The sequence below is a fragment of the Protopterus annectens genome, chromosome 5.part0, assembly GCF_019279795.1.
Source record: "Protopterus annectens isolate FY-2018-M chromosome 5.part0, PAN1.0, whole genome shotgun sequence".
NCBI lineage: Eukaryota > Metazoa > Chordata > Ceratodontiformes > Protopteridae > Protopterus > Protopterus annectens.
In genome coordinates this window covers 662,419,222-662,434,646 of record NC_056735.1, presented here as the reverse complement: position 1 = coordinate 662,434,646, position 15,425 = coordinate 662,419,222, and the positions used below count along the sequence as shown (strand labels likewise).

The window sequence follows — 15,425 nt, the reverse complement described above, 5'->3', positions numbered from 1 at the left end:
GTTAGACAATCTCTACCCTACCTCTAAATCACAAAAGGGTAAGGATATCCTCATTATAGATGAGTATGTGTATAAACTGGAGAGGACTGTGCACAGCAAAAAGTACTGGTGCTGCAATTATAAGCACATAGATAAATGTAAAGGTAGGGTGGTAACAGTCTTCTTATCAGATGGTGAGCAGCTTTGTATGTCGACGACCCATAGTCACACCAGCATCCCAGTAGAAGTGGAGAGGTATCTCATGTGTACCGAGCTGAAACAAAAAGAACTACTATCCAGAGACACTGTGCCTCATCATGGACAATGTCATGGCATCCACCTCACTAGATTATATTCCCAGTCTGCTCAACCACAAAGACCTATTACAGCAAGTAGGCAGACTATGCAGACAGCAGAATAGTCCTCAGACATCCCCCGATATCACTAACTTTCCTGGAGGATGAGGAGGTTGTATCAGTCTTTAATGCATTACGAGATCAGTTCCCCATAGAAGGGATGGAACTGCTGAAATACTTTAGCGACTGGTATATCCAAGGGAAGGCTAGGAAGATTAACACAAGAATTACTGCATTCGCTAGATTCCCGCCTCTCTTTCTGATTGCGTTTTGGAATATATCTGCCCTGAATGCTTTGTGTCTTCCTAGAACACAGAACTGCATCGAAGCATGGCACAGATGGCTAAAGTGTATCATGGGCTCTAAGGCAACTGATCTGTACGTGCTTTTGACTACTTTAGCTAGAGAGCAGGATAATGTCAAGGAACTGTGTGTGCGTATGGCAGCAGGGTGTCCACCTTCCCTGAAGAAGTAGAAATTACTACTACGGCAGTCACAATTTCAGTCCATGCTGCAAAACAAGCATAGATATACCACAGTTGCCTTTCTAAAAGCTATGGCAACCTTACTACAGCTGTAACATGGAGAAATATATGTGAACTGGTGTACACTGTCTCATATTTAGATTGTTATGCTTTCTTGATGTACTTTTCTTTGCACACTTCACGTGGGTGCCTTATTTTACAGTTTTTGAATGGCAGTTATTTCTAGAGGTGCTGTAGGACAGTACGGGTTTGTTATTTGATGTGCTTTTGCATTTTGGTGTGTAACGGTCACGGGTAGATTGTAGGCCACATAGTAGGATATCGTGTGCTTTGGTTGCTTCTCACTTCTGGGAGCAGTGGGATGTTGTGCCTGCCTAGGTGAATTTGATGTTTTGGGTTTGTCATGTTGTGGATGATGTTTTCCAACATTGTGTGCTTTGCTGTTGTGGGTATTTGCAGCTCCGATGTTATAGTCTCGATGTTTTGCCAGTCGATGTTATGATAACACAACGTTAGCAAATAGATCCATATATATATATATATATATATATATATGTATATATATATATATATATATATATATATATATATATATATATATATACAGTATTGCAGGTAGTGAAAACTGTTGGCATTTTATAATAATAATAATTATAATAATAATAATAGTAATAATAATAATAGCCCAACTTTCAAAGATCTTTTTCCTGACAGCTACCAGTAAAGGGTGAAATGTTGTGTATGAGTTTTGAACAAGATTCAGTAGTTTAAAAAAGAGTGGATAGAAAACAATATGCATTCAGAAAGGTAACCATAGTGATATGCAAATTTTTGAAAAATAAAAAAGTAACTAACTAACTAACTAAATAAAGGAAATCATTTGCCCTAATGTGAAGGTAAATAATAATGCAGTATTAACTTGAGGCATGTTCTCTTATTCACTCTCCACACTCCAAAATGATGAATAAGTAAACATACTCATTGTCTTACCATGTACTTTTTTCTGTTATTACTGTAGTAGTTATGCTTTGAAGTCTCATGAAACTTGAACAAATACCAACATGTGTATGTACAGCACATTGATTTAGAATTAACTTGCTTAAATATTATAATGGCATTGTACTAAATTAGTTTTTCTAAGAAAAATGTATACAAAGTAAAGCAAGAAGTACATTACCTGCCAAAACATCTACTTCTTCCTGATGCAGATTTTACCCAAGTAACTTAACTTAGTTGGCTCTAATGTGAAACTGTAACACTATAATTATGCATTTCTTATTAACCAATAAAAATTGCAAAATTTCTTACTCTGAGTGCAGTTCATTTCATCACTGCCATTTTCACAGTCTTTGATTCCATTACATGCAAAGTGAGGGTGTTGCAGATGTGTTGGAGCATTACAGTTCTTTTTAGGAAATGCTAAAAAAAAGAACAAAGAAAAAGAAGCAATACAAGGTTAGAAAATGGAATATCAATTTGTTTATCCTATTCACATTTAAAGCATAACTTAATTTCTTATTTTACTATATATATTTGTGAATTGTGAAAGTATGTGTTTGTGGAAGTGTTCATGCATGGAAATATATGCATATATACAAAGATGCATATAAATATATATGAATATATGTCTGCTTACTTTTACTAATTCAGCTGCACAAACAGCAATGTGTCACAAGAAAAAAACTGACACCTCAGACAAAAAGGATCTTATTTATAAAAATTGGTATAAAATATCCTTGCACTTGCTATAATGACTAGAATATAGTAAATTTATATTTAAGACTGTATTAGATACCGTGTGAGAAAGTAAGAATCCCCCTAAACCCAAATCTTGGTAACTTGTAGTATTAGAAGAATTATAGTAACCCCATTAAACTTAATTGCATCCTTATCTATTTTTAAAACACTATTTCTGGTTATTTTTCTGCAAGGTTAACATACATTAACCATGTTATACTCATTTTATATTACATTATATTACATTACATTATATTATATTATATTATATTATATTATATTATATTATATTATATTATATTATATTATATTATATCATATTCAACACAAACTTATCATGTTTCATTATATTATACCAGGGATGGTAAAAAAAAAATAAGCCAATCAACCGACCCTAGCTGTTGATTTTTTTTTGAATAACCCAATGGAGAATATACCTGCTACTGAAATAAGTGAGTTTAACAATTCTAACTAAATATCTTTGTTTTGTTTCACCTATTTGTGAAAGTTTTCATTGAACAACATTCAATTTGACAAGTTTTTCTGAACTCAAACAGACTTCATATCTTTCAAATTCTATTTATAAGTAATCTTGTTTTGTGTATACCTTATCTCCACTTAAAGGACATCTCAGACACAGGATGGAACAGACAATGAAGCAGGAAGTAGGACACTATTTAAATCTAGCTATCTCTGCACTGGTAAAATGGATCTAAAACAACAGGTATTTAAAAATTTAATAGAAAACATTCAAGAACAGATGGAAGACTACTGAAATGATTACTATAGGAAGTGGTTGTACAGTATTTTAAATATTACTATTTAAAAGTATAACAGGAATTGTACAAGAGGAGAGTAAAGACCCCCAAAAAATTACTACAAGGAGTGGCTGTGCAATCTTTTTAACACTTATGCCCTAAAACTGCTAAAAAAAAACATGTAAAAACTAAGGGTTAGAGCTAGGGATGAAGCAGAAAATGAAGCAAATATTTCTACCTTCTCTGCACAACAGAATGATTCTTCTATCTATTCACTGTAGAGCCAGCAACACAAAAAAGCCCCAAAAAGAGAAGTATGATAATGAGGCAGTCTTAAGGAATTTAACTATATCAAATCAAGACTAAAAAATGTAAATGCATTTCCTTAGTCATTCTAACGGAAAAAATATACACTGAAGTACAGTGATAAAAAAATACGTGCAATCAAGTATTAGTAGATTTCAAGTAAAAAAAAAAAAAAACATAAAATACTATCACAAGCATTTATGTTTTGGGGGCCCCATGCACGCCCACTGCACCCTCTTACTGATACATTTTCTTTCTTCCGTTACTTGGAGAAAGTGCAACCTTTCAAGAAAGCATTGAAAATGTTTTCTTTCTTTGAAATACTGTGATCTTAAATTGCACAAAATTGTAGAAATTTTCAGCACATAGACAACACTACAAAACATACAAGCAAACAAAAACAGATCAACACAGTCATGAGTAATTATGCTCAAGTAATAATAATGAGCATTTAGTATACTGAGTAAGGTGACTCAGATTCAATTTTGTACTTTAAAATCAATACTAACTTTAAAAGTCAAAAGGTCAATTATATAAAATATAATGTTATGTAATTAAAATTGATTTGGGGATGCTGTGAAATGCAGTGTAAGATAATCTGGTAAATCAAGGCTTTATTGCAATAGGATGATGTCTTCTTACAGATTATTTAGTCAGCTATCAAACATTGCCAACATATAAGAAAATTATCTGAAAAGTTTGATAAGAATGCAACATTAATTGATACTGCATATATTTAATAATTAGGAAACATTTTCAGAAGTATTGCAGAGGACTTCAGTTGTAACTTCTGCCTGATTTAAGGCACAGACTTTGTCACAGGTCATAGAAGCCCTGATCAGCAGGTTGCTCGTTTATTCTACTACATGCTGCCATTGTTATAGTAGTCACAGCACTGACAAAATAAATGATACATGTCCACTACTAGCATAACAGTAAGAACATTTTCAAACCTAAAACTCAAAGTATAGTAGAAATAATCCATACCGGGGGGGTGTGTGTGTGTGTGTGTGTCTGTGCAATGGTAGATCTTTTCCATTCTGGCTAGAGCGATGGGTCCTTTGAACTTAACACTCAGTACCAAGCATTGCCAGTTTGGAGTAAATCACACCATAACTCATAAGTCTGCCATGGATTATTCCTATATTTTGTTTATTTTAGTAATCCTTTACTGTATAATGGTTTAGACATTCCCCAGATCAGTTCCACCCTACCCCCTCAATTCCATCAATAGGGTGATATCTGTGTACCCAATTATTCCATGCCACAGTCGGAAAAACTGCTTGTTGTCTGAATAAATGCATGTCCTGGTTATACTGTGAGGGAATGTGGTACACCATGGTGTTCTTTGGGGTGGGATCACTGTATAATGAAAGGTTTGATGTGAGGCATATCTAGTAATGTGGGCTTCAGCAGGGCATTAGGTAAATAATGAATTTATAATTAGTAAGGGGTCACCTATGACTAGAGTGTTGGGTACGTTGTTATGCCTTATGGGCAGTGGTTGAGTGGCACACCGATTTTGTGGGCTATGTGTCATTTGGGTTGTGTTGGAGAGGTGGAAGTTGCTTGCGTTTCTGCTTTGGAGGTCTCTGTTGCTTGGGCAGATTTTTATTAAGAGCCTCCATGAATATAGGTGTGTGTTTTGTGTTTCTATGTATGTGTTTTGGTGGTGTAGGTTTTGAAGGACTGTGTGATGAGTGTGGTGTGGTGCAAGTGTTTACCTTCTCCTCTTGACTGTCCAGTCTTGGGTGAAGAGAGCTTTGCTTCCAGTTTGGTTATATAAGTGCATCTCTCACAGTCTGCAGTGTTGGGTGGTAGGAGGAGAGGGTTGTCCGTGTACATGAGGCAATTTCTGCATTGCCCCAAGATACGCAGATTCATCAGGTAGACAGGTGAAAACACTGGGAGCTGGCCCTTAGGCATGCCTGGATAGATGCTTATTTACTAAGTAATAAAAACCATTTTAGTGAGGAAAGTTGAGTGCTGTAGTAATTTGCAGCTTATTTAGTGCTCCCAATGAGTTCTGAACAAGTGCTGGGCTCAAAGAAACAGATTTGAGTGCTGTTATGCTCCTTGGTATTTCAGCATTTTGACATTATAACTATATTCCATCTATATACTAATGTATAGATACACAGTTGCAGTTCACTTTGTCAACAGTTCAGTTTGTTACATTTTTTTTTTTTTTACTGAAAATTCATTTTGTCAACAGTTTGTTTTGGTCACAGAGATAAGTGAGTCCGTGTTATGGGTGGAAGACTGTGAGTATGTGCAGGTTGTGGCTAGGCTAAGGGTAAGGCAAATGGAGAGAGTAGTGTTTGTGTATTAGGGTTAAAGTAAGGGATAGGCAAGAGGATAGATTCTAGGTTTGTTTGTGTGAGTCTTTGCAGTTTAGAGCTGACTAAGGGTTAGGTAAGGCAATAGCTCTAGTGTTGTGCATATGTGCCTGAGTTTGTCGTGTACAGTGGTAGTGTTACAGAAACGTTTTTTGCAAAATAACTGCAGGGTTAATGTTAGAGAGAGTGGCAGGGTTAGGGGTAGTACACATTAATAAGTTGGTGCAGAGAAATCCCCCATACCATCTTACTAATGTGTGCTAACCCTAACTTTATTTTAGGAAAACCCCTTCTGTAACACTAATTGTTCAGATAAACTATGTCTGATGGTGTTGCTAAGGTTTTTTTTTGTTTTGTTTTTAATTTAAACCAGTAATAATATGTGTCTGGTTGTCTTTTTTTTGTGATTAGTTTAATGCAGAAAATGAGTATTTATTGTTAGTATTATGGGGTCAGGATTTTAATCTGGCAGCTTTAGGAATGTTGGTGTTTAAATAAATATATATGTAAATATATATATATATATATATATATATATATATATATGTGTGTGTGTGTGTATGTGTATATATATATATATATATATATATATATATATATACACACACACACACACACACACACACACACACACACACACACACACATACATATACACATCTATATACAACATAGATATGTTCAGCATGTGAGCTATGACAAACTATAATTGGGATTGCTGTATAACTAAAGATTTGATATAAGGCAATATTTGCTAACATGGACTTTGGCAGGGCATTAGGTAAATAATGAATTATGCTTTATATAATGGGGTTTTGATTTGTGACTGACTATCATCGCCTGATTACATTTTTAATCATCCACGGGCTACCCCAGCTACACCAAGAAATTTGTATTCTAGAGGATGTCTATGACTAATAGTTGTAGGTTTGAAACATTTGCAATTTGCAATAAAATTAATGAGTGTTTTCTTACTTATGACTTTGATACTTGGGTTATTGTACAAGACCTCTTCAAAAGGAACCCTGATGATTGGATGGGAGATAGGAAATTTGCCCTGGGATCACGTCAGTCGCCCTGCTAGACAGGGGGCCAGGGAAGTAAATACTGTGGGAAGAAATAGCCAGGGAATTGTTATGGCTAGGCTTGTATTGGCCCTAGGGCAGATAGCCTAGTAAAAACATATGAACCTATGAACCTATAAGATCTGTTTGAGGCATACAGCTGGTAACCATATAGGCAATAATTAAATATCATGCCAGCTTTATACATGTATTCAAAGTATCCAAAAATTGGATGGCTAGAAATGCCACTCCAACATACTGGTAGCACTGACCACTGCTGTTACACTTTAATTCATGTGAAATTTAAAATTCTTTTGTACTGAAAAATATAATAATTTATGCTTAGTATGTTGTACTGAAAAAAATATCATGACAAGTCGTGCATACTTTTATGTAGTATAGAAAGTGTAGTTTTCTACTGTGTGTGTTAATATAACTGAAAATAGATTTCTGTTTTCTAGCACAGTATTTAAGTAAAAATGGAGAGTTTGTTGAAAAAGCATTATGACACACAAATGACAGATAGTTTTGGAGGTGTACAGAGGTTATATGATTTTGCTACAGACAGTATTAAAAAGATTATTTACAATTAGATATCAAAATGGTTACCCTTACAAGTGGCTTAGAAAATGCACAAACCCTTAGTACTACTATTATTATTATTATTGTTTGTTTGTTTGTTTAATGAGTGGTGATGTTGTTTAAGCTTATAAATTGCATATTAGGTTGACAGTCATCTATGTGAAACTAATAAAATATCATTAGAAGTCTATATCAGACATGTTTAGGCTTTAGATACCTGATTTATCATGTGGCGTTGAAAGCATTCATCATTAGCAACATATTGATAGTATGTAACAAAGGCAGCCTACATCTTGCAAAATTGCATAAAATGGTGACAAAGTTTGTGGATAATGATTTGTTCAGTGGTGTGCACAACAAAAATCCATTTAGTTTTAAACATTTATCTATTAAAATTAAATATCATTTAGCATTTAAGTAACATTTATAATTTAAACAACATTAATAATATGATATTAAAATATCAGAATTGTTCATCTGTGAGTCTGCTTTGTATATGTAATTGTGATAACTTATCAGTGTAATTGTAAGTCTCTAGGATCATTTCCTTCTTTTGCTACTATTTGTTAATAAGCTTATTTTATATTATATTGTCCTGCTAGGAAAATTATTCTTTTTCCTCTTTTATGTACTTTTTTTTTCTTATTGATGTATGAGGTTATGACAAAATAAAGAGTTGAGCTGGAAAATAAGGCAGACTTCTACAACTGGCAGAGGAGGTACAGGAATGATGTGGCTGAGCCTACTTCTCTCAGTGAGGAGGGCATTTGTCCTGAAACATATGGGTTTTCTTTAAATCTCTGCTAAAGACCAGTGATAACATGAGTGCATCCACCTGTGTGGGTTCTATATGGGGGACAATATCACCTGTAGAAGTGCATGAATAAACCTTTGCACCACCATAGTACAACTTACCCTTTGGGATATTTGCGGCATACAGAAGAAAATGTTAGGTACTAAGAAAAATCTTTGACTGCTCATTTCTCAATCAGAGGTGAAGAATAAACTGCAAATTGTAAATTTGATACATTAAATAAAAAAGGAGAAGGAATAGATTTACTGTTTTCCAACCAGCTTATTATACAGTTCTCCTACTCCATCTTTTAATTTGGAAAAATTATGACTTGTCAAGCTAACCTTAAATGTATACTGTTATCTAAATATAGCTTATTTTTATTAACTCCTCAACCAAACTCTGCTAATATTTATACTTTGGAAGATATACTGTCATGGCTTTCAATAAACATTAAAAAACACTCTGTCATATTGGGCAACACTAACATACACTGTCCATATCATAACAACAGCCGCACAGAAGTGGCTAATATTAACTTTTTTGGGGTTTCATCACAGATAATTAAAGACACCACAAGACTAGATAAAATGTCTGGGAAAGAAAATATCTTAGATAGGATACTAACACAAACATGAACATACTTTCTTCTGGAACTCGACCCGATTGTATCAGTGACTACTACCCTGCATATCTGACTTAAGATAAACAGAAAATCAACCTAAAGGCTATCTACAACTGAGATCAGAATAAAAGAGCAGACAGTAAGGATACATTTACTAGCCTATTTAACAATGTTACATTAGCGGACCAGAGTTTCTCTGTGGCGACCCCTAACTGGGAAAAGCCGAAGGACACAAACAAACAAACTAATGTCATTAGATGATGTTGTTAACTGATTTAACCATATATTCCTAAGCACACTTAACTGTCTTGTCCCTCTCCACAGAAAGGAACAAAGAAAGTAAAATGCAACACCTCCACATGGATAACTGCTGAGATTAAACAACTAAAGGTCATCACAGGGAATGCACAGAAATAGTGGAAAGCCTCCAAAACATTGCAAGTTAGACAAACGTCTTTCTTTTACTACTATTCTCATATCATATTACCGCTGTACAAACATTTTTAGATTTTTTCTTAAATACCATCCACCATTCACATCAATTTTTATAAAATGTTCTCATAGTAATATGATCTTTCCATAACTGTTTTACTAATCTCTTTCCTTCTTCATTCCATGCTTTCTCATTTATCCTTTTTATTCATTTGCCTATTTTTATATCTTCCTTGTTTTCCTTTATCTCTAGCCATATTGCAAGATGATCAGAAACTGTTGTTTTATCTAACTCCTCTTCTCCTACAACTAAATCTTCTGATACTATAAAACAATCTTTTTCCATTCTACACACAGCCCTTTTTTTAAATCCATGCATTTTTGTCCCAAAGTTTTAACTTACCACATCTTATAACTTCTAAAATTTTTCTTATATTATTTCCTTTTTCTTTATGCTTTCCTCATAAATCACAATTAAAATCCCCCATTATTATAATATTCATATTTATCTCTAGTAATGTCTTTTGGCTTTTCCCGGTTAGGGGTCGCCACAGTGGGACTCCGGTCCGCTAATGATTGGCAGTAGATTTTTTACAGTGCCGAGTTGCCAGCCTGACACCCAACCTTCAAGGAAGGCATACCCATTCACGCACGCACCTACCTGCATGTCTTTATACATCACTCGACCACAGGGAGGACATGCAGACTCCACATAGAAGGTGCTCCAGCCATGAATCGAACAGGAGAACCTCTTGCTGTGAGGTGACACGCTAACCGCTGCACCACCACGGGCATTCATATTTATCTCTCCATAGTCTAAAATCTGATAAAATAAGCTTTCTCTTTCTTTACAATTAATATAAGCATATACTGTTATAATTTTGTATACTTGTTCTTTCCATTTTAAATCTACAGTGCTAATCTTCCCATATTTGCTAAAGTTACATTTAATAAACAAAAACAAAAAAACAAGTGGACTACTAAAAATGGACTCTTTATTTACACACTTGATTTGGTAAGCGCTTTCACCGACTATAATAAGTCAGCTTCCTCAGACCAACAAACACAATTAGAATCCATAACAAAGTATCAATATAAACTTTAAATACCAATTAACTGCTGACGTCTTAATTGGCCATATGACTAACTACTATTAAAACCTTTTAAAACCATTTTCTTAAAGAATCAATCATTGCTGAACCTACATATTACGTTTCATTCACATACACAAAGCTTAATAATAAACAAATATTGAAATTATATTATACAAAAACCATAACAAGCTAAATAAACATTTGACCATTAAATATACAATTGTACAAATGTTACCTGTATAATTAACACTGAAACACTGAGTGGCAAATTCGCACTATAGCATATGTGCTACCTGGGCTTAATGAGCAAGTCTCTTTAAAATGTCTCCTTAAAATTAAAGCCTTGAAAAGGTAAAATTTATTTATATATATAAATGTAAGTTTATAACAAGTGAAGGGATTTTAAAAAGAAAGGAGGTTAAACCTACATTCCTATGATTTGATTTCCATTTCCATATTGGTTATTAAATTAATTTTTAATTAATTTTTGAGAATATCTATATGAGGGGGGGTTGTGCAAAAGAGTACTTGGTAGAACAGGCATAAGTCCCTATATTTTTCAGTGTTAATTCTACAGGTAACATTTGTACAATTGTATCTTTAATGGTAAAATGTTTATTTAGCTTGTTATGGTTTTTGTATAATATAATTTCAATATTTGTTTATTATTAAGCTTTGTGTATGTGAATGAAATGCAATGGGCAGGATTCACGAAGCCTTCGTGTAAGAGATACAAGGCTTACACGGAGGCTGCAGTTAAACGGTGTGATGTCAGCATGTCATGCATATGCATGAGGGCATGCTGAATCACACCTAAGGCTAACACGGTCCATGGAAGACAGTAGGGGGCATGTCCGTAGGCCGAGCCCTGTAAGCGGACACGCCCCCAGAAGAGTAAAAGTGCCCAAAGTAAACACCCACGACAGAGTCCATGTAAATGTGAATAAACACAACACAACACATGCCCCCACAGAGTATGAACATAAAATATATAAATGAACATGTTATATATTTTTTTTTAAATTGTAAAGATGTTTGCCCGTGAGTGTGCTTGTTTGCGCGGGCATGCTCGTATCTTAGCCACAGTTAGCAGTCAGTGGAAAAGCATATAAGAACTAAATATGCAAAGTAAGCCCAGAAGTAATAGCGTGGTGGTAGCGACGTCGGCTGAAGAGCAGGCAGTCATGGTTCGAGCCCCCACAACATCAATTTTTATTTTTAGTAAAAAAAGCAGGAAACAAGTCCCTGACAAATATGTACACATATAAAATTATATTTTATGTAAAATGTAATGAAATAGGCCATTTATTATGAAGATATGTGAGATAACAAAATAATAAAAAATGCCAGATGTGACTATAGCTGAGCTACAGTTTAACAAGGTGAGTCCATCTGCCCGTAGGTGAGCAGTGGTTTAACAGGTGTAAAATGAGTGCCCGTAGGTGAGCAGTGGTTTAACACGCTGAAACTGTGTGCCCCTAGCTGAGCTGAGCGTAATATGCGTGCTAACAGCCAAATGAAGCGTAAACCAGCGTACCCCGTTTTCGCGGAGCTGCGCACCACGCCAACAAGCTAACTGACGGGCAACGTGAGCAAGCTGTATCAAAACTGCCTTTACACAGACACACCCCCTAGCCTGTCTAGACAGTCATAAAATATAAAAAGCAATGGCCAGGTTCGAACCCAGGATACCATGCACCATAGTCAAGGTACTGAACCACATAAAAGCTGTAGTTAGAAATGCAGTAATAGCAAATATATAGGAATGAATAGAAAGTGGAACATGACAAAGCAGGTTTTGTGAAGTTGATACAATTCCAAAATGGCCAATCACAGATAAGTGCGGGGAAAACGGCATATATAAGCCCCATGGGAATACACAGCATAAACGATTGTAGAACTAACTTGCAGCCAGCATGTCAGGAGTAGGCGAGGGTAGTTGCTTTGGAGCACAGAGGTGGGGCATTTAGGAGTCCAGATACATGGTCTGGCTCCTAGTCCACAATCATGAGGCCCAACTCATGCAGGGCCAGGTCCTGTGGAGAGCATAAAGGGCTGAGGCGTGGGACCGGTTGGCTCATGATCTCACCAGTGCCACAGGGATTCCAAGGACTGGTGAGCAGGTCCGTCACCACCATGCGGACCTGAAGAGACGTAAGCAGGACCAATTGAACCTTTGGATCCAGGAGGCCCGGCAAATGCCCAACGCCCCACTACTGAGTAAGTTACATTTAATTATGTATGTAAGAAATTAAACTAGCTGATATTATGGAGATGTGTATTCCAATATTACTTCATTTATATTACAGCTGCAGGTGTCCGTTCTGCGAACCGCAGAGCCTATGGCGATAGGCTGGTGCGGTTGCGCCACCAGGCAGGTCAGTAATCCACTCCCAGTAACTGTAAAGAAATATAAAAGTATGACAGTTAGCAAAACAGTGCAGTGTAGTCACTAAGTAATAAAATGTGCAAGTAACAGTGTAAGAGTGTTTGCAAGTATTGCTTGATTACAAAAGTGTGTTGCAGTCTGTAATCCAAACAGAAAAATGAAAATGTCTGAAATAAAGTCTGAAATAAAGATGCCCCACCTGTAATATAATAGTACACAACCTGCAGCAGGATGAAAAGTACAGCTGCAGAAGATGAGCAAATCACATGTGTGAAATATATCCCTGTTGAAATACTGAAACAGGACAGAAGTGAGACTGCTGGAAAGGATTGTAATAACTACAGGTAAAACATGTCAATAAAGCCTAGAAGTAAGTACCATCCTGAATAGTAAAATGAAAACAAGTGAGAGAGTGTGAGAAAGAGTTATGAATCCACCAATAAAGTAGTAATAACCCCTGAATAAAGTATACTGCAGTCAGTACAAAATGAAATGAATGTGACAAGTAGAACCAAACTGCGAAATGTGTTCAAAGTGTTACTGCAGCTGGAATGTGTATCCCAAAATCTGGATATGTTGCTCTCAGTCTGCAATATGCAGATAGTATGATTGTCTGAAATACCAAACATCCACAGTTGTCTATAGCTATATAAAGCAAATGTAGCAGGATGATGTAGCTGAACAAAGCCAGATATGAACGTGTATGAATAACAATAAAATGTATATTGATGTAGCAGTAACAGTCCTATCACCAAATTGAAGTAGTTATCATATAGGAAACTGTAGTTAGAACAGTAGTGTGTATATATCTGCAGCTATTAGAAATGTACAGCATATGTATTGGTATTCGAAGGTGTTAATAATATTTTCTTCACCCCACCCTATAACCACATATAATCCATTCCACGTGAAATTGGTATGTGCAATCACAATTAACACCCCTGGACATTTGTCCTGCTGGGTCATAAATATTTGCATGTACGTTGATGCATCTGCCTTGTTCATACATCCAAACCTGATGGCCTGTTGCCATCAATCAACCCTGCATATTGTTGGACTGTGTATTGCTGTTCAAATTATGCATGTGTTATGCTCGCTGTTCAATTGTGTGAATATCTGGGTGTTTGGTTAATGGGAATACTAATGCATGCTGTTACAACTAATTGCGAATGGTATTGTATGTTACTAACCCAAACTGTCATGACATAATGCAAAACTTAGGACGACAGGGAAGGCGGGTTCCAGCGGACCCACCTCTCCCACCTCAGCTGGCGAGTGCACCTGGCACTAGTGCCCAGTCTGGACCCTCCTCCGGTGGCCCTGTGCCACCTGCAGGTGGAAGCACTGCAGGGGATGGGGCCCATCCCCCCCTCTGCAAGTGTGGCCAGAGGAGAACCACCACTCACCCTCCGTAGCGTCCCGACTGTCGTGCGTGGGGAGATCCGGGACTCTGTTCTTGGGCCCCTACGCCAGCTTGAGGCACAGGTGGCACAACTTACGGGCATGCCTGTTGCCCGGCCTACACAGCCCCCAGCACAACCCCGTCCTGGGCAGTGAAGGAACAGTGGCAACTGCCCATGGGTGGGGATATCAGTTCCACTGTTGCCATCTGTGGGCTTATGGGCTCTGGATATCCAGACATCCATCCCCGTCAATTGTGTAACCCCCCCACACGTGTCATACACCGCCCCTGTATGCATCTTGTTTGTCTTGTCTGTTGACCTACCCAACCTACCTCCCCAGCTATACCGACTTCCTTCACCTGACATATCACTCTCACCTAAAAAAAAAAAAAAAAGGACACTCTGTACCCACAAAAAAATTACGCCCCATACATAGCTGCCCATTCTGCACACATGTCTGCTGGATATGGAAACTATCAATTACAATTGGCTGTACAACAAGTATTATTGTTGTCCTGACACCTCTCTCTCAGGGGAGGAAGGTTTCAAATGTCACACCAAATTACATACATATGCACAGCTGTTGCTGATGAAGAAATGGGCAGCTATGGGCCTTACCTACATCCCTCCTGCAAAACCCAAGCTTGTTTCCCTACTGTCTTATCCTCTTTGTGACCCCTTTTTCACCACTTTCCTGTCTCCCCATTTTCATTTCTTTCAAAGAAAATAGCGCGGGTGTGCGCCAGAGTAAGCACTGTTAAGCGGTTGTAAGTGGGTGTGCGTGGAGCTGAACGCCAGTGCGCATGCGGGAGCTCCGCGCAAACCAGCGCTAACCTGGTTACAACTGCTTAAAAGTGCCTTAGTCACTCTGATTGACAGGTCCTGTAGTCAGCTCAAACGCAAAATAAAATCCCACTGTCAGTCCCGAACCCAGGCCCTTGGAAACAGTAGTCTGCATGACCTACCACTAAGTCATGACTGTTATACAAGAACATTGTGCTAAAATAAATATATCATGTAATAGTAGGAATGAATGTAAAGGGAATATAGGATGTGTAGTACACAAAGCATGTCATTTATACT

The 15,425-nt window shown here is 36.8% G+C and overlaps 1 protein-coding gene across 1 annotated transcript in view; it reads right to left on the bottom strand.

Annotated features, from left to right (window-relative positions):
- Positions 1-15,425, bottom strand: part of TMPRSS7 (transmembrane serine protease 7) — a 616,461-nt gene that overhangs the window by 71,839 nt on the left and 529,197 nt on the right. The window contains exon 13 of the mRNA XM_044072510.1: positions 2,129-2,239. Within this exon, the coding sequence (XP_043928445.1) occupies positions 2,129-2,239 (111 nt within the window). The remainder of the gene's footprint in view (positions 1-2,128; positions 2,240-15,425) is intronic.